The sequence below is a fragment of the Gymnogyps californianus genome, chromosome 4 (genome assembly GCF_018139145.2).
Source record: "Gymnogyps californianus isolate 813 chromosome 4, ASM1813914v2, whole genome shotgun sequence".
Taxonomy (NCBI): Eukaryota; Metazoa; Chordata; class Aves; order Accipitriformes; family Cathartidae; genus Gymnogyps; species Gymnogyps californianus.
In genome coordinates, this window is record NC_059474.1 from 47,447,844 (window position 1) to 47,471,221 (window position 23,378).

At 35.7% G+C, this 23,378-nt stretch overlaps 1 protein-coding gene across 6 annotated transcripts in view; it reads right to left on the reverse strand.

Annotated features, from left to right (window-relative positions):
* Positions 1-23,378, reverse strand: part of GRIA2 (glutamate ionotropic receptor AMPA type subunit 2) — a 98,564-nt gene that overhangs the window by 7,567 nt on the left and 67,619 nt on the right. For all 6 annotated transcript variants that reach the window (XM_050896626.1, XM_050896631.1, XM_050896630.1 and 3 more), the window contains 6 exons: positions 18,896-19,063; positions 18,508-18,612; positions 17,678-17,788; positions 16,335-16,541; positions 15,455-15,825; positions 11,221-11,419 (listed from right to left, as the gene is read on the reverse strand). In XM_050896626.1, coding sequence (XP_050752583.1) covers positions 11,221-11,419; positions 15,455-15,825; positions 16,335-16,541; positions 17,678-17,788; positions 18,508-18,612; positions 18,896-19,063 — 1,161 coding nt within the window. The remainder of the gene's footprint in view (positions 1-11,220; positions 11,420-15,454; positions 15,826-16,334; positions 16,542-17,677; positions 17,789-18,507; positions 18,613-18,895; positions 19,064-23,378) is intronic.

Consider the following 23,378-nt stretch of genomic DNA (forward strand, 5'->3'; position numbering starts at 1 on the left):
ACACTTCAGAACCGCAATTCTGCTATAACATCTATAATCATACCATTTTAAAAATAAATGAATCAAGTATAAAAGCATCAGTAATGCCCTCACTATCTCCCAAGGCTTCACTGTTCTCGTAGTACGGCATTATCATTTTGCCAGACTTACCCTTATTTTCCTCTCCAGAAATGTAGTCTAGGAAGATTCTGAGGGTCAGATTTCTCCATGGTCTCTGTACGTCTACTAGTATCAAAAGTTCTGGCAGTACTAAGAACCACTGAAAGTTTTCTAACATCTAAATATTTCAACTATTACCAGAATCTACATGTACATTGGCACAGCTGGCTCTGTGAAAGTTCCCTTGCCGATCAGTTGTTGCATATTCTGATCTGTTGATCTACACATACTCAGTATACCCATTAATATCAAAAGAGTTGGATATACTCAGCATGACCAGAATGACTGAGAAAAATAACTGTGCGCTGAAGGCACAGTGGGTTTCTTAGATTGTTGGAACATCTGTGTCCTGTGTCCCAGCACGACAATCTGTCATATTGCATATGCTCTGTTCTTGTTCCATCCAAGATGATCCTAAAAAATATGATGCTAAAAACTAGGGGAATCCTAAAAAATGGTATATTGCACCATCTTCGAAAAGCCAGTTCACAAAGTAAACTATCACTGTGTACTATAAGCTATCAGTAAAAATCCAATATTGCACTTTTCTCTGCCTATAATAATTTACCCGATACATAGATAGATATAGGTAAGTGCCTCTAACAGATAGCAAATGGCATTCCATGCCTGAAAGAGACATCCACCTGCAGATCCAAGTCGGTCAGGCCATTTAATGTCTGAGAGACTCCATCAACTTCAGAGCATATAAAGAAAGTCTAAATCCTAAGTGCATAGCTTCCTATCATCTGTTCCCCAAGTCCTGCTGCTGTTACTCACTTCCCTGGAAGCAGAGCTACCACTGTTTAGCTCTGCAGGGAGCTCAATCTCCTCCTTCCTTAGCCCACTCAGGCTTGGACTCAAAAGTCCCCAGCCTCATATGAAAGAGCTCAATCTTCCCTGAATTCTCATTCTCTAAACTTACTCTCTAATTAAACCAGAATGCTCCATCCCATTCCTACCATACGTGAACATTCATTTGGCAGCACACATCCAACTTGCTGCATGTGATTTACCACTACAAACTAAGCAAGGGACATCAAGCTTCCAACAGTGTTATAAAAATGATTACAGTGATACTTCATGAATTACCATAGGTTTGCTTTATAAAGGGGGAAACTTAAAGTTGGTTTAGAGCTGTCTTACATGGTTCAGTTCAACCCAAAGCAGACAACATACATCTGGGTGCCAGTCACTACAACTTCATTAGAAGGCATTTGGATCCCATGTTGTAGAAGAGAAGAGGTTATGCTGACACTTAAAACATTATTTTCTTCTTGTACAAACATTCATACACTAAATAAATAAGCATTCTTTATTCCAGTTAGGTAACTGTCATGAACAGGCTCATAAACTGACTTAACTGCCTTTTCTTATTCCATTGTTTCCTGGTTTATTAAAATTACCTTTTACAGGTTTTGATATGCATCAAGTAACAGAGGTCTAGCAAAGTCTGTTCTGCCTTTGTCACTCAACCTCAAAAAAAATGCAGCTCCCCATTTCCCCCTGTCACTTCACAGAAATCTGATCTCAACAGGTAAGGGGGAAGGATGAGGAAGTCCCATGACAGACTGAGGGGCTAGTGCGGGACAGCTGAACGGGAAAAGACACAAAGAACAGATTTCCCAAATGGTCAAGTGTTAAGAAAAAACCTCCCACTAGATGGCTCACAGGGTCCTTGCTGTATAAATGAAGGCAGGAATACCTGACCCAGCAACCATGGAAATAAAAATCTGTAATGAAAAACGTCACCAGAAAACAGCACTCAGAATTGCCATGACCGCACAGTCCTCTGCAGCCATGAACACTGAAAAACATCACACTGGAATTCATACAGCTCAGAGTTTTGATCCCTACCTAGTCCTTGACTTTGTCTAGACTCATAAAAAATAAGAAGAGCAACGAGCCACTACCTAGGGGATACTTGTGACTTCTAAGGTTTTTGTTTATATTGCTACACAATATATTTAGTAATACATTCTGTTTTCAGAACTGTGTCATTTTATTTCCTTCATTATTTTGTCTTCAGAATTTGTCTTTTATTTGAAAGGTAGAGCTAAAGGATGTAGAAAAGGGCAGTGTTAAGAGACCTTCATCTAGCATTCTGTCCACACACACACACTCACTCATAAAGCCAACATTATCTGATAGTTAAAAAAAAGATGTACACTTATCCTAATTCAAATACATTGTGAAAAAAAAAGCACATTACATTGTTATTTAAATTTGGCCAGTGCTATAGTTGACCATGTATTTTATTCCTATGCAAATCTTCTTCATCTCCTTAAACTGCACTTGGAAAAGCATGCAGTCGTCAGCAACAGTGGACTAAACCATGAGGAAACAGAATTCTTGTGAATGCAGGATGCCCTGTGTGCAAGTTGGGCTTTCACACCTCTTTCTTATATCCTCTTTCCTTAATGGCACCAAAAACCTAAAAGGACAGCAGTGCTCCATAAAAACCACCACAACTTGCTATCATGTGATCCAAACAACGGAACCATTGTACATTGCTATATTATTTGACTACAAGAATGCAAGAATATAGAAATAATCTGCACTGCTCTTAATTACTGTGGCTGATTGCTATTGCAAGGTGACACTCCAGTGTATAAATTAAATGTTAAAAGCTAATTATAACTTTGGTATTACAATCAACACCAACATGACAATACGAGACCCTAGCATTCACAATGAACACTTTTTCTTCCATTATTTACCACTTCTATGAAAAGACAATAACTGATACAAAAATGCCCCAGGAGCTGACACTTTTTTTTTTTTTTTTTTTTTTTTTAAGTATCATGTCACCACTGGGCATTTTGACGACTAAAATTATTATTATTATTATAAAGTACACATCCCATTTAAATGTAAAATACTGCCTTCATTAAGAAACTCATTAGGAAATTAAATTATGCAAAGCTTTATCAAATTAATTAACTGTATTTTGTGGGTCATCAGATAACTTTTCCATTTTGTCATTCAAAGACCTATTATTCTTAAAATTGGGGTGCTGTAATTAGTATGTCATTGACAGAAATAGCTCCTCAGACTACTAACATTCTACTAGACGGTGATCTTGTACTGCAGGAGCAGAACTTTAATTCTCAAGTATGGTTTGTGTAACCATCTTGATGACTTCCATACTGAATAAAAGGACAGGAACCAGTATTGTCACCAGTAGCTAGAAAGTGTAACAACAAATGAATCTTGCCAGTTTACACAGTAAATCAATTATTGATACTTCCAAAAACCACAGAAAAGGACAAAACTAGTTTTTCAGCCTCTTTAATTAGTTCAAGATTAAGTACTTTAAGACACTTAACCTTGTTTATACTGGGTGAATACTTAAGGTGAATGAAAATTCAAATAGATGGAAGATCTAAATTTTGTAATATATTGATAATTTTATGCAATACTAGTAAAAATCAGTTACATGTTCTTAAGATGAAGTTTTATTGCTTTCCAGCTTCCATTACTGAATTGAACTACTTAAAATATCTTTAATATATTTGGTCTTATTAATAAAAATTGTAAAACATTCCACCTCAAGAACTTATTCCTTAAAAGCCTACTTAAAATAATTTTCTCCAAGAATGTGCAAGACAAGCACCTTATGTTGTCATCATATTCTTCATGTGATTTAAACAGTTAAGTGTTCAAGAAGGCTTGTCTTACAAAGGAATGTTAGTGTTGAAGTTTCAAGACCATTTGACTGCTGTTAAAATACTTGCTGAAATGACTTCGCCTCAACAAAATTGAAATTCCTCCCCATCACTCAGCATATTCATAAAATCAAAGCAGACCATTTCAATCTCATTTCATGAAAAACTCAGATAAATGTCACACAAGCTAATTTCCACAATGATGACCTAAATCCATCTGTTCTTTTTGAAGTGCTGGTCACAAGCAAAATCTGCTGTCCACTCCTAGAACTAACTTTACTGTAATAAACCTACTGATAGAAGGATAGCGGTACTACAGTCATGTTGCAGTATCTACTACTGCAGCTTTGCTACATCACTGTAATACAAATGTAGATTTATAAGTAGGATCTTGATTTGATCAGGGGAAACCTGATAACATAAAGGAAACAGTATGTCTTATAATCTGAACCGAAAAAACCAGCAAACAGCAGCAGATTTTCGAACCTCACTAGTGAAAAAAGAATGGGAGAAAGGAAAGTAGATCTGCTGTGTGGCAGGAAGAAATGCAGAGAACAAAGACACTCTACACATAGGGGCATGATCTGAATGTATACTTTAGCTTTGTTTTTGATGACATTAACGTAAAGGAAGACTAAGTAATAGGAATAAGGGTACAGAAATGGAAATGATCAAAACAAAATGGATGCAAACCAAAAAGAACTCATTGCATCCATACTGGGGGAGGAGGAATAAACTAAATCACAAAACACGAAAGCGCTTTCTCAAGCAATCACAGATCTGTAGTGAACTGCAGGTGCTATTCCTGGAGTCTAGAACCATAAACATACTGCCTGGACTTAACAAGAATGAAAAAGCATTCAAAGCGACTACCGCTCTTTTGGTCTGAAGTACTGCATGGCATGCACAGCTTCAGATGACATTTTAGAGTGAAAACATTTCAAGACAGAAATGACTAGGATTTGTAGGAAAGGAAATTGGGATATCAAAACACATCAAGCCAGACAATGGGAAATTATTTATTTGTTATATATGAGAAGTGGAAAATTCTAAGCACTAGAATGATAGAAAGGAAATGAAACTTTCCAGTTTAAAAGCACAGTCGAGCACTACGGGACCAATAAGAAAATCTGCAATAAAATTGAAGACCTTCAGTTGATAAAAACAGAAGAAATGCAAATCTATCACTGATCAAAATGATTACCAGAAAACAGTGTGATACAACCGGGAGAAAGTTATTTCCAGAAAAGACAGAGAAATATTAATGCCTTTGTACAAAGCATTGCCAAGATCTCAGATGGCATACAATGTACACCTCTGTTCATCCACATTCAGGAACAATTAATTCAAACTACAGCACACACACACACACAGAAGAGCTATGAGATGATCGGGGACCAAAATGCCTTGCTTGGAAATCAAGAATAAATATAGTTTTGTTGACAGAGATGAAAGCTCAGAAAAAAACCCATACTTGCTCTGTATTAATGCGTAAGGAAAATAAACACTGAGAAGAAAAAAACCTACATAATAACTCCTAATGTACTGTAACAATTGAGTATAAACTAGTTATAAACACATTTAGACTGGAAAATAAAAGAATGTTTCTAACCATAACAAGTGTGGTATTATGGAATGATCTGCCCCCAGGAGTAGTGCAAACAGAACTTATACTCATTTATACTTATTTTAGAGTGTATCTATTTATAAAATAAATTACACAACACTGGAGAATCTTCAAACTACACTGCTGCAAATTCATTTTTGCCCAGCACAAAATCTCCTACTACACAGCATACTTTGATTAGAACATCTAAGAAAACGTGATGAAAAGTTGAGAGAGATGATCAGGGAACAGTATGTTTCTTTTATAAGACACAATTTGTCCTTACAAACAAGGAAGGAAAATTCTATTAGAAAGGAATACATTTTATTTTTAATAAATATTATGCAAATACTAATTTGAAATTGAGCTTTCTGAGTAATATACATAGCAAGGTTTCTGAAGCACCACAGTGTTTTGGTCACTAGGCTCACTGAGCTGTCTGCAAAAGACATTAGGATTCTGGGTAATGTGGAGAGAGAAAAAAAATGAAACCTGGAAAATAACAAAAAGAGATGCTTTGAGGAAAAAAATGAAGTATTGATTACTGCATTCTTTCTTTTAAAATGACTTTCACAATGGCCTAAATCAATTCTTTTATGTGTTGCCCTGATGCAAGGACCTCAAAAAAAAAAGAAAACTGAAAACTAATCACTTAAACCCTCTAGCCCACAAAAAAATATAACCATATCTTCACTAATATGCTATTGGACGCAAAGGGCAGTCTTTCCATTATCTCAGTGCTCAGACCTACCTCTCCCTCAGTATTTCCGCTACGTACCGTTTTTGTCTGTCAAACTTAAAAAGCCAAATCCATACTCTCTAGTATCTCCTTCACAGATTCATGAAATGCCAGCCCTATAGCCCCTGCCTCTTAAGGTATCGAGTAGAGTCTGTGGTAAAACTTACAATAACCGAGTCTTTTGTCTCCTTTGCCTCTCAAAGGCTTCTGTGGAGCTAGTCAAAATTTAACTCTGGAAACATATGTTCTATAATTGTTCTACATCTCAAACTTCAAAAATTGAGGCTGAAGTATGATTCATAATTTTTTACCTCAATTCAATTAAAAAAAAAAATCACAGTGTTTCTTCTATTCTCACTGGTTTTAGAGATTTCCTGTGGGGTTTTTTTAGAAGCTTGAATATCCTGATGAGCATAAAGACAGATTGAGGTTCATAAACAGACTGCTGTATGCTTTCTCTCTTTTTGCATAACCTCTTGTAATACAATCATCAATTTAAATAATTTTATAAGTTAAAAAAATATTTCAAAGTACTCATAAATCTAGGGCACTGGACCGTGTTGAAGATCCTCAGAAAAGACAATAATACTAATCTTCAGGCCAAATTTTCTTTGCCTCCCAGCAGACAACACTTTTGCAGGAGAAATGACTCAAGGGGTCTTGTCAGATCTTTTTATGTTTGTTGCTAGCTTTTCACTATGGAAGAGGACTTCTTTATAAGCCAGCAAGGATTATCATCCTTCTGGCATCTTCCCCATGCCCAACTTCTCATTCTAGAACTCTTGCCTCTTAAGCAAGAATAAGCAACTCTTGCACAGTCTTTTCAGTGAAAGCTAAAGAATACTTCTTTGTTACGGAGCAGTTCTGCTTGCTTTTACTCTGGCAGAGGATCTACTCTTAAAGGCCACCAAAATAGTTAGAATGAAACAGATTGGTCTGTTCATGTCACGCTGTTGGTTCAAAAACAGGTACATATAAAAAGATTTTAAATAAAAACTAATGCAGACAGAAAGAATGTAAATTAGTCTAATTATTGCTCTGCAAGTCATTTTTTCTTTTTGAGATGCCTTCTTACCTTAAACATGGGAATAATTATAATTCATCTTTTAAAGCAAAAAAAAAGCTAGCATGATTGATTTCATTTGTCTATCAGGTTTGTACATATTTTTGATGAATACAGCTAAGCATACAGCAAAAACATGATTGAATTTTAAAAGCAATTAGCTTTTGTTCTCTTTGTATCACTTTGATATTAATTTTCAATATGCCTTCAAGCAGGTAGAAAACATGGAAATGTTCCAGTGAATGTTAACCTTGCATACTTACGCAGTTGTACGTTGTTTCTTCCTTCCAGTGCCGTAGCCCATGAAAGTAAGCAAGGCAACTTCAGGAGTTAACACATATAGACAATGCCTTAAAATTAATTTCTGCAGTGTCAGGTGAGCAATAGTATGTCTTCTTGGGTTAGTGACTTTTTTTTCGCTTCAAAGTTCAACTATGTGTCTTAGCTAATGCATACATCAACTGCATTTACAGCAGCTGCTGAGAAATCACTGAAGCTAAAAATACTGTGTGACTGTGCATAGTGTCAATAGTATGTACTGGAGTGATGAAATTCCACTGCCCCACCATTTACCGCTCCATCAAGCAGTATCTGCGATCTGACACTTATAAAGATGATGCACCTGGACAAGATCAACTGAAATGACTCCTGGATCTTCCAAGCTGTGCTTGCAGTCCTATTCACACTCTCACCACTACAATCCACTACTGATTTGATAAAAACAATGCACTTCTGGAAAACCACAGCCACATACATTTTCTTCAATGTTTTGCCCATTACTTCAGGTTGTAAACCCAAGAGAAAATGCAACAGCAATGCACAATATGTCTTTGTTTAGGCTTTCAGTTGCACTAAGAACTCTAAAAGCACTATCCCTAAGACAGAGCCACCAGTAAGTATCAGAAGTGCTAAGTATCTCAACTCCGTGGAACAGAACTCTGAAGACTTGGATTGTGCTCGCAGTTCTGCTAGTAGCAACTTCAAGATCTCCTGAGAAGAACCACTACACATTCTGGTATTTACAAATATATAATCAAGAGAGCTGATGGATCTGCCATTAAAGAAAAATTTTGTATCTATAACATTACTACTAAGAAGTTATAGTTTCCTGCTGATTTTTACTGCTCAGCAAAGCTCTGTCATTACCTTTTTCTTCTTTTTTTTCTTTTTAAAATACTGTTAAATCCATTATTTCTGCACTGATATTTCCTATGCAGGATGTACCAAGCTTCTGCTTCTCATCTTAAAGCAGCACTCCCCTTTCATCCCTTGTTCTCAGTTATGTTTCTTGATTCAGTGCCAACTGATGCTCTACTCACTGTTGGCAAGAATATCTCCTACTAGTCTGTAATACCTTTAAAGCTAAGGAGTATGTACGTAAAATAGGGTAAAGTGCAAAGGCAATACATCTTTTGTCCTGAGTGCCAAGGCTGTTATCTCCAAGTCAAGTAATATGGACTAGCTTGTACGCCTACTCCCATACTGTCTGTAGGGTGTGTGGTGAGCCACTATCTTTCCTCCACCTGGGTTTTTCTAACCTGTATCTGGATGATTCTATTGACCATGGTAGCCACTGGAGCCAGCCACAGCCATTGCAGACATGAACTAATATGGTGGCTGAAAGACTAGAATCCTAAAACAAAACAGAGAACAAGCTAAGGTGACATCCCTCACATACCCAAACTAACGTAACATCTCAACGAGTTCATGTCGTTTAAGCAGTCATAGAAGCTGGACAAAGACTAGAACCCACCTTTTTCAATTAACATCGCATACATATATTCAGCTATTCAGGATAGGATTTTTCAGCTAACTTTCACAATCTAGCTTATTGCTGAGAATTCCTTTTTGGAAAATGCTGAGAAACATCTGTTTTTCACTTGTGTAAAGTATTATCAGAAAACACGTTTTAGTAGCAAATAAAACTCAGTTTACTGTTCTCAACCCCACTATACAACAATCCCTAATTTTGTGCTGTTCCAGGAACTAGGGCTCTGCTAGTGAAGATTTAGGTTCAGTATACATTCTATCAATAGAAAACAAACTTGCAAATAGTGCCACTTCTTGAAGAGAAAACAGACTAACTATGAAAAAAACCCAAATGTTTCCTTTAATTCATGACAGTGACAGAGAAAAAGCCAGTCCATTTTAGCTTGCTGCTAGAAAAATACTCAAGTTGTTTCCAGCTGTTCAAAGAATTTGAGTCCTAATTTCAGGTCATATAAAGATCACACATCCACTCCAATCCAGTCACCATACAGAAATACTCTTGGTGAAATTTTAGCCTCTTTAGTGCTAGAGACTGCTTTGACATTGCCTTCAGCAGAGAGAATTTCAATCCTGAAACTTGAGTTTCAGGTCTCCTAGAAAGAAATTCTGACAGCTGTTATTTCTTGAAAAATAACTGGGCAAGTTTAAGTGATTTTTAGCAAATAGTAGATAGAGCCATCAGGCTAAGAAGTTGCATTACACAGAATGCACCAACTTGTTTGTCACAGAAATTGCTGAGAAGAAATTTCCAGAGATCATTATAGCCTTGTTTGTACAGAGCCAAAGCTAACTTAACAAAAGGTGAAGAATATGCCCTCACAAAGCCTCCACCTGATTTTTACAAAAGTAAGTTATTAATGCTCAGGTAATCACCAGAAACCACTAGTTGTGTAAAAGTGTAATTGGAAGGATGTATATATGTGCTAGGAGCACAAAAACTACGTACTGATGCATGCACATACAAATGTTTTTTGTTTTAAAAGAAAGCTTAAAAATCTCTAAAGAGAAATTGTTCAAAAGAACTGACCTACTGTTAGTTCACATTCAACCCCCAGTATAGCCATGATCTAAAAGGTTTATGCTCACAAAACCAAAACACATGCTTGTATGCTTCTAAACACTTCTAAACACTCTTAGCACAAACCCAATCTTATTTTTACTAGCTTACACACGTGATATTAGTTTTGGTTTAGCCAACAGGAATGCAATCAGCAGCAGGTCTTATTACTGGACCTATCATCAAAATCAGAAAATAATCTAGCAGCTACTGCTCTAACTATACAGTACATAAAAAATATTTTTGAGAACTTGTTTCATTTCACTTTCATGGCAGGCTATGTTTGAAATGTAAACATAATATTTATAACTATTTTAAAATACATTTTGTTTAAACCTAGCACTATCATCATCCATTGAAAAACATGACAACACCACGTTTTTCATATTTGTAGCACTTCAGACCCACTTCCATCTTACAGGGAGAAATACACAGAGCACACAGACAAGGCAAAACAGTCATGGTGTTTTTCCCAGCAGCCTTAGCATCTCACTCATTTGCTGGATGGATTTCACCATGTTAGCTGGTGAAGGGCAGCCTGAGACTCACACATTGGAAGTCTCATGCATTTTTAAAACTGAAGTACACAGAGGTAGAAGGTGAGGACTGACAGGCTTCCAACACATTACTGTAATGCAAATACAAATAGTAACTGTTTTCAAAAGCAGGCATGGATTTACTACAGCAGCCAATAGGGTTGTATCCTATTCCCCATCTGCAAGCTTGAGAAATCATGTGAAATACTTACTAAAACATGACTATGCACCTTCCCATGTCCCTGTTCACTGTGTGACTACCTAAAATATAGCAAAGCTATTAAATAGCCTTGTTTATAACCGTTAGCTCCTGTCTTACAGCTTAGATGAACGACATCAACTCCCTTCTCTGAACATACCTTGGTTTTTACTTTACAGTGGAATATTTTTTAGGTAATTCCTTGCAGCCACTTTTGCTTTGCATATTGATAATATGATCCTTATATTTATATATAGATAATAAAATGTAACGATAATGAATAAACAAAAACACTTATACTTGCGAGTTAGGCTGCACATATCACATTTTTATAGCAACCTTTTAATAAAGCCTAGGGAAAACACATTTACATGAGTGAAGACCTATTTAAAACAAAACAGAAATCTAAAAAGTAGAAATTCTTACCCTAAAAAACTCTTTAGTGGAGCCAGAATCTAATGTCCCATAAGCAATTTCTGTTTGCTTGGAAAGATCCTCTGCACTTTCAATGGGAGACACCATCCTCTCAACCGTCAGGAAGGCAGCTAAGTTAGCCGTGTAGGATGAGATTATGATGAGGGTAAAGAACCACCACACACCTCCAACAATGCGCCCAGACAGGGATCTAATAACAAGTATGAAATGGATTTGTAAAGTGAAATGAAAGTCCTAAAAAGGAACACATTATCAGTTTTATGCAAATGATGCATTATACTATAGGGAAGCATTTCAGGCTATCTGGTAGCGCAGCTCTGCATACTAATCAGATGGGAAATCAAGGCATACTCCACTACATCTTCTGGACTTTGCTGAAATCAGGACTCCAGAGTTTAGGGAGAATTTAGTGATCCAGTTCTTCAAAGTTCTGAACACCCTGAAAGGAAACTGCTCCCATCATAATGTGCCATATTTAACACATAAGCTTGTCGTTCCCTCTGAAGTGAATTTGTGTGACATTATGAAGAGGATCAAACAAAATCAGTGAAACAGTGCTTTCAGATAAACCAGTATGCACTTAAAAATTAAGTGCCTTTAGCTTGCTCATTTTCCTAAGACATTCAGACAAAGACTGATTTCCACAAAACAATGGCTTATGCTGCTGTGGACAATCTATACTGAGTAACAAATAGCATTATTTGCAATAAAAACTGGCCTAGGGAATATCCATAAACTAAAAAGTGCACACAACTTTTGAAAGATACAAGCATTTAACAAACTGAGGACTCAACATGAAACAATCAGTGATAATACAGAAAAATGGTGAAGAAAGTATATTTTTAAATAATAATAATCTGATGTTTTTAACTGCAGCAGGTGGGCTCTTATGGATCTTTGTTTTGCATCTCCTGCTCAAGAAGAGAGAAGAAAAGAGAACTCAAGAAAATATATAAACAGTATCAAGCACACAACTAGAGAAATTCAATGATTTTCAATACTAGAAAACTAATAGAAAAGAAATATTGATATTGCCATTATTGACAAACTTGACTTTTTTTTAAATGATCCTTTAGACTTTGAAATTACTTACTACTTTGCTTCCAAACAAGACATTATAGGAAGGAGTATATAATCTTTGGAGATGTGCTTAATTATTTGGCAGAAATGTGCATGTAGTTGAAACTCTAGTACTAAGGCGTTGCAGTAGCTTAGGTATGTCTTGATGTGTCTCCTCTATCTATTAAGTAAACAAATTACAAATCACTCACCCAGCCTACTGTATTGTGAATGAGACTTCAAACTAATTCTGCAAAATATTTATATAGATATATAGATAGATGTAACTATATATATATACCTTTAAACATGATGGTCATGTAAAGCTGATTTATTAAACTGGGAACAAAAATAAATAGAACCAATTCTGAACAAATTATTTTTACTAATTGCTATTGTATAAAAATCTCTGTGATAACTCAGACATTAAAAGATTTATTCCATGTCACAAAAGACTCATTAATTCACTCTACTACATGAAAATCAAGTCAGATAAGGTCCAGAATATGTTATTAAAAAGGACCATAGAAAAGAAATTATTTCAAGTTCCTTCTAAATTGAGATGTATTCTGCAAACATGCTTTCTGTCACCTTTGAAAAAATATTAGGTACTTATTTTACATGGAGGTAATCTGAGTATAAAATAATTCTACACTTAAAAGATTGAATTATATGATAAATATGTATCTGCAAGGTAAAATCTCTGACAATGTGTATTTAATAACTGCCAATTTTATGGCACATTATATTGTATTGATGACACCTGCTATAAAAATGATAATCATCTTCAAAAGCCCATGATCTGTCAGCAAACAAAGTTGCCACCGACTTTGTAAAAAAAGAATAAGCTCAATGCCAATCCAGACATTATGCTCCCACATGACATTTTATAAGTAAAATTTTTTGGGGTGTCATTTGTATTCAAAATTTTCCCATAAGGTCTGTCCCAGTTAAATAAATCATCTCTTTTTTATGTACGTTTCAAAAAGTTTCTAAAGATTGATAATTATACACTAGTATGAAACCACACTTTACAAGCACCTCATTCATCGGATCATTAAATACTAAAATAACAATTTCTGCACAAAATTACCTAAATTTGTGCACATTTTACACTTACAAAGGTATTATTTGGCAGTACTGAGAGTACATTCACATCTCAAAAAAGATGGAGTACACCCACATCTCAAAAAAGATGAGGGAAACTTTGCTGTAAGTTATAATTATCATAAAATATATTATTCTATTCTATTCTACTCTACTCTTTCTGTACTACCCATGATGGTAACACGGGGATTGCCATTGCAGACCAGTTTCCAGGTGGTCCAGTCTTACTCAGCACCACCTTCTATTTCAGAGTCAGGAAACCCTAGTTACCTGTCTACTCTAAAATTCTTACAGTGGTTGTCATTTTTATTAGAGAAATGATAGTAGCAATAGTGCAAAATTTAACTTCACAAAGATATTTTGCTGATGCCTGAAGATATTCCTTTTCATATCTACTCTGATTCATTTGCGGGGAGTTCAAATTCCATAGTGATAGTTCTGGTGCAAGAACAAAAATAACTGAGGTGTTTTCAGCCCTTTTCTATTTTTATAATAAACAGATAATATACAAACTAACCGCTCAAAAATATGTTTGTAATGAAATAAAGCGCTGTTAAACACTTCACTGAAACTAAATCTTGACTCTCCAAAATGATCCAAGTTTCATGCACGTTTTATGATGACCATTTACTATCACTATTATTATACTACCTTTCAAAAGTTATCAAACCGTGCACAACAACTGTCATGCTTTAATAGCCAGTAAAATAATAATAATAAAAAGAAAATTATTATTCTACTATGGCCTTGATTCAATAAAAATAATTTTGTAGCTCATAGGGGACTTTGCAAACAACTAAACCTGTGAAGTGTGTAATCGATACAAAAACCCCACAGGACTGAAATTAACATAGCTTCTCGTGACCTGAAACAATTTGCTCTCTCTTCACTGTCTCGCTTCTTGTATACAATTCTTATTGTGTTGTATGCCAAATCCATCGCATCTTTCATCATATAGGCTGGCATATCTCACTGTGATATGCCAGCCTTTACACAGAATTGCTAAAGTTCTCACAGAATAAATGCTCTGCTACTTCCGCAGTAGAACAACTTGAAAACCTGCTGTTGCCTTTTGGGATGCACGACTTATATCTAAGAAATGCTCCCTTGGTGTGATTTATTTTGCACACTAACCATTAGACTCACTAGAAATTGACCTGTTCCTTGTCTTACTTTAGGATCTTTAGAAGAAAGTTAAATTGCATAGCATAATTAGGTAAGTCTTCTATTAGATTTCCTTAAACCCAGTTGCCCTGTTTCACTTGTTACTATAGTTCCTTCAAGCAGCAAGTAGTTATTTACCTACCTACTTACCACTTTGCCGAATCAAGGCTAGAAACACTTGTGCACAAGGGAAATAGAATATTTAATGAGCTGCAAAGGAATTAACTGAAGTGCTTTACAGTTGTCCCTAATAAAGTAGGTGAAAATCCATGAGGAATTAAGTATTTATAAACTGGACCTTCAAATTCATTTTAGCAATTTCCTTTGTGACTTTTCTAAAACTAGGCCATGGAAAAACAGCAGTGTTCTGCAACTATTCACATAAAATTAGAGCCATCACACGACTTTTATTTCAGTTCAAGGCTTTCCTGTAGAAGAACAGGGGGTTAATAACTGTTATGATATGTAGTGAGTTTTAGAGGGAAAATGCTGCCTGTGTAGTTTGTGACTAGTGTGTTACCCTTTTTTCCCATTACAGTTGTTGTGAACCATATGCACTGTCAACTGTAACATGGGAATATGCAGCAAAAACACGGTACCCCTCCAAGAAGGCATGGAATGACTTGAACCTTATGCATTTTACAGTCTCTGCATGGTGTATATAACTTCACTTGGCAAATGTATGATCGACGTTAAGACAGTATCGATCAAATACATCATGACCTTATGTCACAGACAACTGCTTTTATTTCAAGGACTTTTGTGATTTTAGGGAGGGGAAAAAACATAGCACTTAATTTCTTTCCGAGAGTGAAAATATATGCACCATGAACCTCCTCCAGCTGAGATGGCTGAGACCAAAAATGCACAAAGTTGAAATGGGTGAGTAACCAACCTTGGCGAAATATCGCATCCTTGCTGCATAAAGGCACCCAGGGAAAACCAGAGACTATTAAATATCCCAAATTCATTAGTTGATTCATTAGTTTGCGTTTCTCTTCCATCTTCAAACTCCTCAGTGTGCCACTCGTATGGGCTAAATCTGCTGACCAGGAATAAAACTACACTGACCCCAATGTAGGCAAAAACAATGCACATCCAGATTTCATATGCTAACGGATCAAGAAATGAAAACACTCCTGGCTTGGACTTCTGAGGCTTCTTGATCATTATTGATATCCCCAGGCTCATAAAGGGTTTTGAGAAGTCAATCACCTCTTCTCTCACCAATGTTATAGTTAATGGAGCGATTGCAATATCGGCTTTCTGTAAAGGAAGAAAAAAAGCAAATAATAGCTAATACAATGATCAGAGCAAAGAACAGTTTAATTTCTATTGCATTTCACAAATGGAAAATAGGACAGCAGAGACACCGGCAACATTCGTTTCTCCAAGAACGTCCTATGGAGAATTTCAGAAATTTTTAGTTGAAACTCTTCTTACTGAAATACATATAACCATATGGTTGGCATATTCCAAGCTTCCCTTTTTACACATGCCCTTTTAAAAGTATATGACATTTAAAAGTGTTAGTAAAGTACATTGCCTGTCACCTGGTCAGAAGGATGAAATATGCACTCACTTCCCCCCAACTTCATTTGCATTTAAAATCTAATTCCATGGTTTACTTTCAAAATTTTTCATGCCAATACAAGTTACTAATTCTCTATCAAAGGAATTAGATAATTTTCCTCTACTCTACAGAGAAAACTGAATCAAATCCCACTCCTTCTATCAGTCATCTTTAATGGCTTTATTATAAAAGATTTTCTTACCCCATAAACAAGTTCTCCAACCATCCCATTCCAGATTTTCGTGTCTGCATCCCTCGCCCCATACTTGCCATCCCCAACAATTGTGAGCTTATATTTGAATCCACAGTGTTTAGCAATTTCTGTAGCTAAGTCCACACAATAGCCCTCATATCGATCATTTCCTTCAAGCATTTCATGATTTTTCTTCATCATGACGTATGGGGACTCCTGCACAGAAAGAACTTGCCTTAGCTACTTGTTAAAAAGACAGATGTATCAGTTGTGCACTTCATAGATTAATATGTTTCCTTTTACACGTGAAAAAAAGAGAGAAGATAGATAACATCTGAATCATACATGCTATGTATATGTTAGCTGTTAATTATTAATGTGACATGTCCTTAACACATTTAAAAGCTGCATTCTCCACAGTCATACACAAATAAGAATACTTACAGGTATAGTGATTCCCAGCAGTATGTTAATAATGAGCATGAATGTTAACAGGAGTTACGCATTCAGAGAAGAAAGATTAAGTTCCAAAATCATTTTCTTTCTCTCATACAGTTTGGATGGAAGAAGGCAAAGGTATTTAGTTGCTTTTGTTGTTGTCTTAATACAAGAAAATTCTTTCCTCTTCCACAACCACATCCCTCCCTGGGAAAACACTTCAGGCTCTCCAGGCTATATCTTTATTGAATTACTACACAAACAACAGGTAAGATATCTATAACTATGCAGTAAAGTTCTATCATCAGCAAAACTGGTGATGAGTCATAAATTGTATTAATGTATCTCCTCTTTGCTCAGTTGTTACCGAACTATTCTTGCATCCAGTGAAATTCCTACGCTAGCCTGTGACTTGTCCAAACTGATAAAGAAGCTGTGTAACTTACAGAAAAATGCTGTTCTATGACAGTACATAATGTTATTTTCTAGACAACTAGAATACAACTTTTAATGTTTTATTTCACACTTTACCAATCCACAGCAGCTACAATTCTGAAGCATAAGAACCAGTCTCTTTGCTGTTTGGCAAAATCCATTCTCTAAAACTAACACTATGGTTCTGCCTCTCAGACAAAGTTCCTCTCCTTTGAAAGCAGATATTTCATTTCCATTTTCAGGTCTAAAAATTTTAACTTTCTAGGATGTTCAATCAATGACCATTTGTCTTCTACAGAACAAAACCGCATACTGAATCACATATGTTACCTTTATTTCCAGATTTTATTTATGTATCATAATGAGTAACAGGTCACAACCTCAAACAATAAAAAGACGGTATGTTTAAACTAACATAATGACGAGAAACAAATCACTGTAGGACAGACTGTCTTCTGACAAAATATGAGGTTAATTACCAAAATAGTGGTGACAATAATAGTCTTATTCTCTAGTCCCGAAGATTCATTTCCAAGAGGGCCATCAAGAGGATTCACAACCATTTTGTCCACTTCACTCCAATATCCAATCTAAAGAGAGTTCATAGGATGCACAGACACCAGTGAACATGAACTTTCATAGAAAAGGTAAAGCATGTTATTACTACGCCCTTGATTTATGCTCACAGAGAACTATTTTAGCCATGGATTTACGAGTGTAAACATTTCTATTTATGTAGTTAAAGACTACAACAAATAGCAAAAATATTGACCTATTGACATTTGGTCACATTAATTTGTCTAATACAGGTATACCATTTTCATTCACATATGAACAGTTTTTAGTCTCAGCATTACACACTGTAGGATTGAAAGGGTTATGAAATACTCCAGATGTGGAAGACATGAGAAACTGGCTCTTCCTGAAAGGTTTGGAATTAGAGCAGAAAGATAATCACATTTAAAGAAACATCACTGAAAAGCTGTATTCTGCATTTGTCATTCAGAAGCATATTTCCCCAAATACTGGCTCACATTTAGCAATTCAGATCAGAAAGCAAAAAGTTTAATCCACAAAACTGAAAGGAAAATGCTCTTATGTAGTACTTACCAGAAATAACAACTCGTACTTGTTAGAAAGAAATAATACATATTTTTACTTTGTTCTGCAAGACCATTGTAGAATACACCTATGAATAAATATTATCACAACTCATACTTTAATTAATCTATAGTGTTTCATTACCTACCTTAACCTGTTGCTTAGCACGGTAAAACCTTTAAAGACACTGTAAGACAAATCAAATTACCTTCCGAGGACCAGTACTTTTGAGTTCCATGATGTTTATCGTAAAATTGATTCTCTTTCCATTCTGATCAAACTTTATATTCCCTGTTAGACCTTCCACCTGAACCTACACAGACGAAGATGAAAGTGGTAGACGAATTAAGTTTGTTTCTTTTAGAAAATGCATTTTGTATTTCCATAAAAAATTACTGATATTTCAGAAACATTCAGTTCAGACTGTTTTCTATACGCAATATATTATCTTAGTATGAGACACGTTCCTGAGGAGTTCACTTCCACATTATTCCCAGCCAGATCCAGGCAGGTTAGGAGACTGGAAGGTTATTTTCAAGCATTTATAGAGAATTTCACACATGCACTCATCCCAGCATTCACTTCAGGGAAGCTACCTGTTTCAATGCCCTTTCTATTTCTACACCATGACCCCAGGGTACAGCTGGATTTGCAAGACAATCTCCAGCATTTCCTCTTCTGGAGATCTCAATCCTCTGTTTACGCAAATTACGGAAAGCTTCTGTCATCACTTGAACAGCATCATAGGTCAGAGCAGATGTATACTGAAAAGAAGTGAAAATATTTAATTAAAAACCAGCTTCAGCTTCACTACACCTTCCAATCCACTCGTTAATCCATAAAACACAGAAACGTATTAAAAAAAAAAAAGGACAGTAAAGTATACTTGAAATCAGACCAGTTTTTCTTTGGAGGTCACTACTCTCTGAGGGGCATCTATGCAAATTAATGAAGTGTTCTCCATCAGAATGACTAGGGGCAGTGATAATAAGCCTAAACTGAAGATTTACAGCTGTTTTCAGTGTGAATTACATTCTTTTCTCACTACAACTGTGTAACAGTTGTGTGTGCAGATATGGCTGGAAGTCCATAGAGGTGAAAGGGGAAAAAAGAAATAATTTCCACTATTTAACTTGAGTTAGCCTCTAAAAATAAGTAATTGTTCCTCTGATTACCCTCTTCATGGATATGCATTTATATACAGATCTCTAGACTACATCTCCTCCCACATATACACACAGAAAACCAAACAACATGTATTTGTATATACGTGTGCTTAACTTTTATCTGTTAAATATAAAAACTCAGGGGTAGCTATTTTCAAGTATGCAATACCTTGTCAACACCATGCAAAAACAGGTTTGGGGCTGAGGTGTCTGGAAGAAGTGGTGCCCCTCAAAGAGCAATATAGGCGAGGAAGTGCCCCATGTTCCTAACCTGACACAATATAAGGAGCTTTACAACTTTTGAGACAACAGAGAAGAATCCTGCAATCACATGCATCAGAAGCTGCAGCTAAACAGTCAAAAGCAGTTATCTTCAGTGACTGGAAAATTTTACATCTTAACTAACTAACTGAACAGAAACCACATGTGCACGTACACTGAGGACTTTGTTGGATGGGCTTTATGCGTCCAGAACATTGCAATTATGCCAAATATAAGGGGCATTTTTGGAAATATGGGCCAGAATATAACTACTTACAGCCTTATGAATGAATGCAATGATCCCTATGAAGGCTATTAGATGCTGAAAATATATAAACTGTAAAGCGGAGAGAAGTGATATATTGGCTCTTTGCTTCAATGGCTCAGACTCTAATGAGAATTTTAATTAGCTAGCTCAAGTCATGCAGAAGGCTCTTGTAACCAAGGCAGGCTCCTGAATTGAGGTCATTTTTGTATGCAACTGTTAGACCTTGGAGAGGAAGAAAAGGAAGGTGGAATTCTTTTTTTCAGATATATAAGCTTAGTGGGTGATTAATGTGAATCTTCTCAAGAAAGTTCTCTCAGTGACTTGTATGGAAATCTTTAAAGGGATCAAAACAGCAGAAGAATGAAGTGAAAGACTGGCTGGAGCCGATACTACTTTCTACTACTGGAGTACCAGTGGTTAACTGGTGGACATGGATTTGGAGATGAGGAGAAGGTAACAGAGAGACGAGAAAGGACCCTGACTCATTTTTTTGGGACTGACTGGCAATATTTCTTTAAGCACAGCTCTTTGCAGTACAGAAACATATTGTACCACACCAGCATTTTGAGAAACTTTGGATACAGCACTGTCATTAACCACTGAAACATACTTTGGGTAGCAGAGAAAATAAGAGCTTGAAATCGAGAAGTTATAGTACTATCTAATTCAGTTATTCTATGTTTCATTTGATTATTAGGATATGTTTTATGTATTATCATCTCAAGAATATTATCCCTACAGTATATAATTACTGGCCTGAATATTCACAACTCAGTCATATATTCAGTTTGTGTAGGGCTTCACCTATCAATATATATCTGTATGTCTATACATGCCATCACTTATATAAAATCCACATACTTTAATTTAGGCTAAGTCAGCTTTAATCTAAGGATCTCAAAATATTTTACAAGCATCTTACACCTTCATATTGTTGGAGATGCCATGAAAGCAAACACCCCATGCATCATTTTTTACTGCTTTATTCTGCATACACTTTCAGCTCCTAATAACCTTCATGGGGCTCATTAAAACTATCTATAGCTTAATGAAGAGATGTAAAGTTGACAAACTAAAACAAAGTGAACTCATGACCATAAACAAGAAATGACAGACAGATAAGCTGCTCATGCAGAGGGCTGTCTCTGTGTGTGTCTGTGTAATAAATAAAATGGTCATAAGTTAAAGGATGCATTAGCCCTGTCCTGATTCACTTTGTTTTATACTGGAGATTCATCCATGTTCTGATCTGCACTATTAAAATAAGTGGGAGCACTACTTGGAATATTATTCTGTGGAAGTGGGATGGGCTCTTACAGCCTACTACTTTTACAGCAGTGTAAATCTCCTAACTTCATTTCAGTTCCTTTCAACTTTACATGATAAAATCAGCAACTTTAATACAAAATGGTATAGGTACTACCCTATAGTTCCTACAGAATCACCTGTATTAATTAAAGCATGGCAAAGAAAATGCAAAAAACCACCTGCTTCTCATAATTCTAGAACTATGACAATAATAGGCTGATAATATAAACTATAATATAATGCACTGAAGTGCCTAAGGATTTTATGTTATTTGCTATGAAACATGGATTGCATGCATGTCATATGAAAAGAATTCTCTCTCTCTCTCTAAATAAATGCCCTAATTGCTAAGAAGAGAAAACACAAGGTCCATATGCGATTTTATTAAATTTAAATTTAAAATGTACTATAGACCTTAAAAAAATTTGTAAGCTGCAATTGCGAAGATAGATTTGAAAAGTAAAGACAAAACAAAGTCATCCCAGACTAGGCAGAAGATATTAATCATGTGCTGTCCAAGAAAAACTGGCAAGATGTTGACTTTTGTAACTTTAGCTGTTTTCCAGTAATTCAGAAGATACCAGAAATCCTTAAATAAAAGGCCCAGTATCCTATTTTGTACAATCAGTAACTGAATCTTCTGAAGATGAAATTGCAGAAGACAATCCCAGAAGCACAAGATTTTTTTTATACATATATTTTAAAGCTGTAAGTTATTATAAAAAGATGTAATGTTAGCCTGTTCATCCTGTGTTTAACCCAATGCCTGTCCATGTGCTGAAGACAAAGTTGAGAGATACACTTAGAGATTTAAAATATAACATTAAAAGAATATACTTGAGCAGTGGAAAAGAAATGAAAATGTGAAGACTTAAATGCAAAAAAAAAAAAAAAGGGAAGTATTCTGAATCACAAGAAGTTGAATTCTTTTTCCCTTGATTCGGATATCTGCAATGTCTAAATCTATCTTTGACATACTAGTTGTCTTTTTTACAGTCAGAGAAGAGAAATAAGCATTTTAAGGTGTGATTCATTTGACCTGTTAGACACCTTCTTTAAGACGAAATGAATTGTGCCTTAGATTCCATTAATTCGTTCTCCGGTGACTTCTGAGACTACTGGAGGAGTCCAGAGCGATCAGCTTAGATATGTATGTCTACACTGTAGACACACTAAAACAAATTAAAACCACTCAATGGCTATGAACTAGCCATTCAGCCCTAATCTAACACAACGGTGAGAAACACAAACAAAATAATAGGATGTTTTGGGCAGAGGCTGTACCAGCAGAGTCAAAGAACACAGTGCTAGTGTACAAGACACTAGAGAGACTTCAGCTAGAATGGCATACCCAGCTGAAGCAGTGTTCAAGAAGGCTGAAATCAGTCTCAAACAGGCCCAGAAGAAGGTTCCTCACCATGTATGGGGGGCTGCTCTTGGAATAGGAGGAGTATCACTGTATCACTAACAGAGGTTAAGAGAAAGGAGGTCTAAAATCAGATACAAATATTTTCCTTGGAGCGAGGTAAGATTCAAAGAGAGGTAATAATAGGAAATGTTCTTTGTTGCAAGAGCAAGTGGGTAGAATCAATGGGTATAAGCAACTGTTTGGCATTTTTCCTTATATTTAAACAATTTAAATACACTTAAATACCAACAAATACACATCAAAGGCAGTAAAGACACAAACTGTGCGTTCTTGTAGCTTGTGGGTATATTAAATGTTCGGCTTGTTGCTCTATACTAGCAATATTTTTTTCCAATGGTTCACTACGCATTTTATCACCTTGTTTGTAATACTTCGCTAAACTATACACAGAGTAAATTGGGATATCAAATGGTGTCTTGTTTTAATACATATAATAGCTTTATTTTGCTTTGAGAATTATATTCAATAAAATCTCTCACCTGAATTTTATGCATTTTTCCCACATCAAAGTATTTCTGTACTTGAATGCTAGTATATACCACAAAAACAGAATTGCCTTTTCATAGTACTTTGTGCAATAATTGTGCTTTTTGGTCAAAACATTCACAAAACTATCAAATTGTTTGTAATTTCAGAAGTAACTGCTA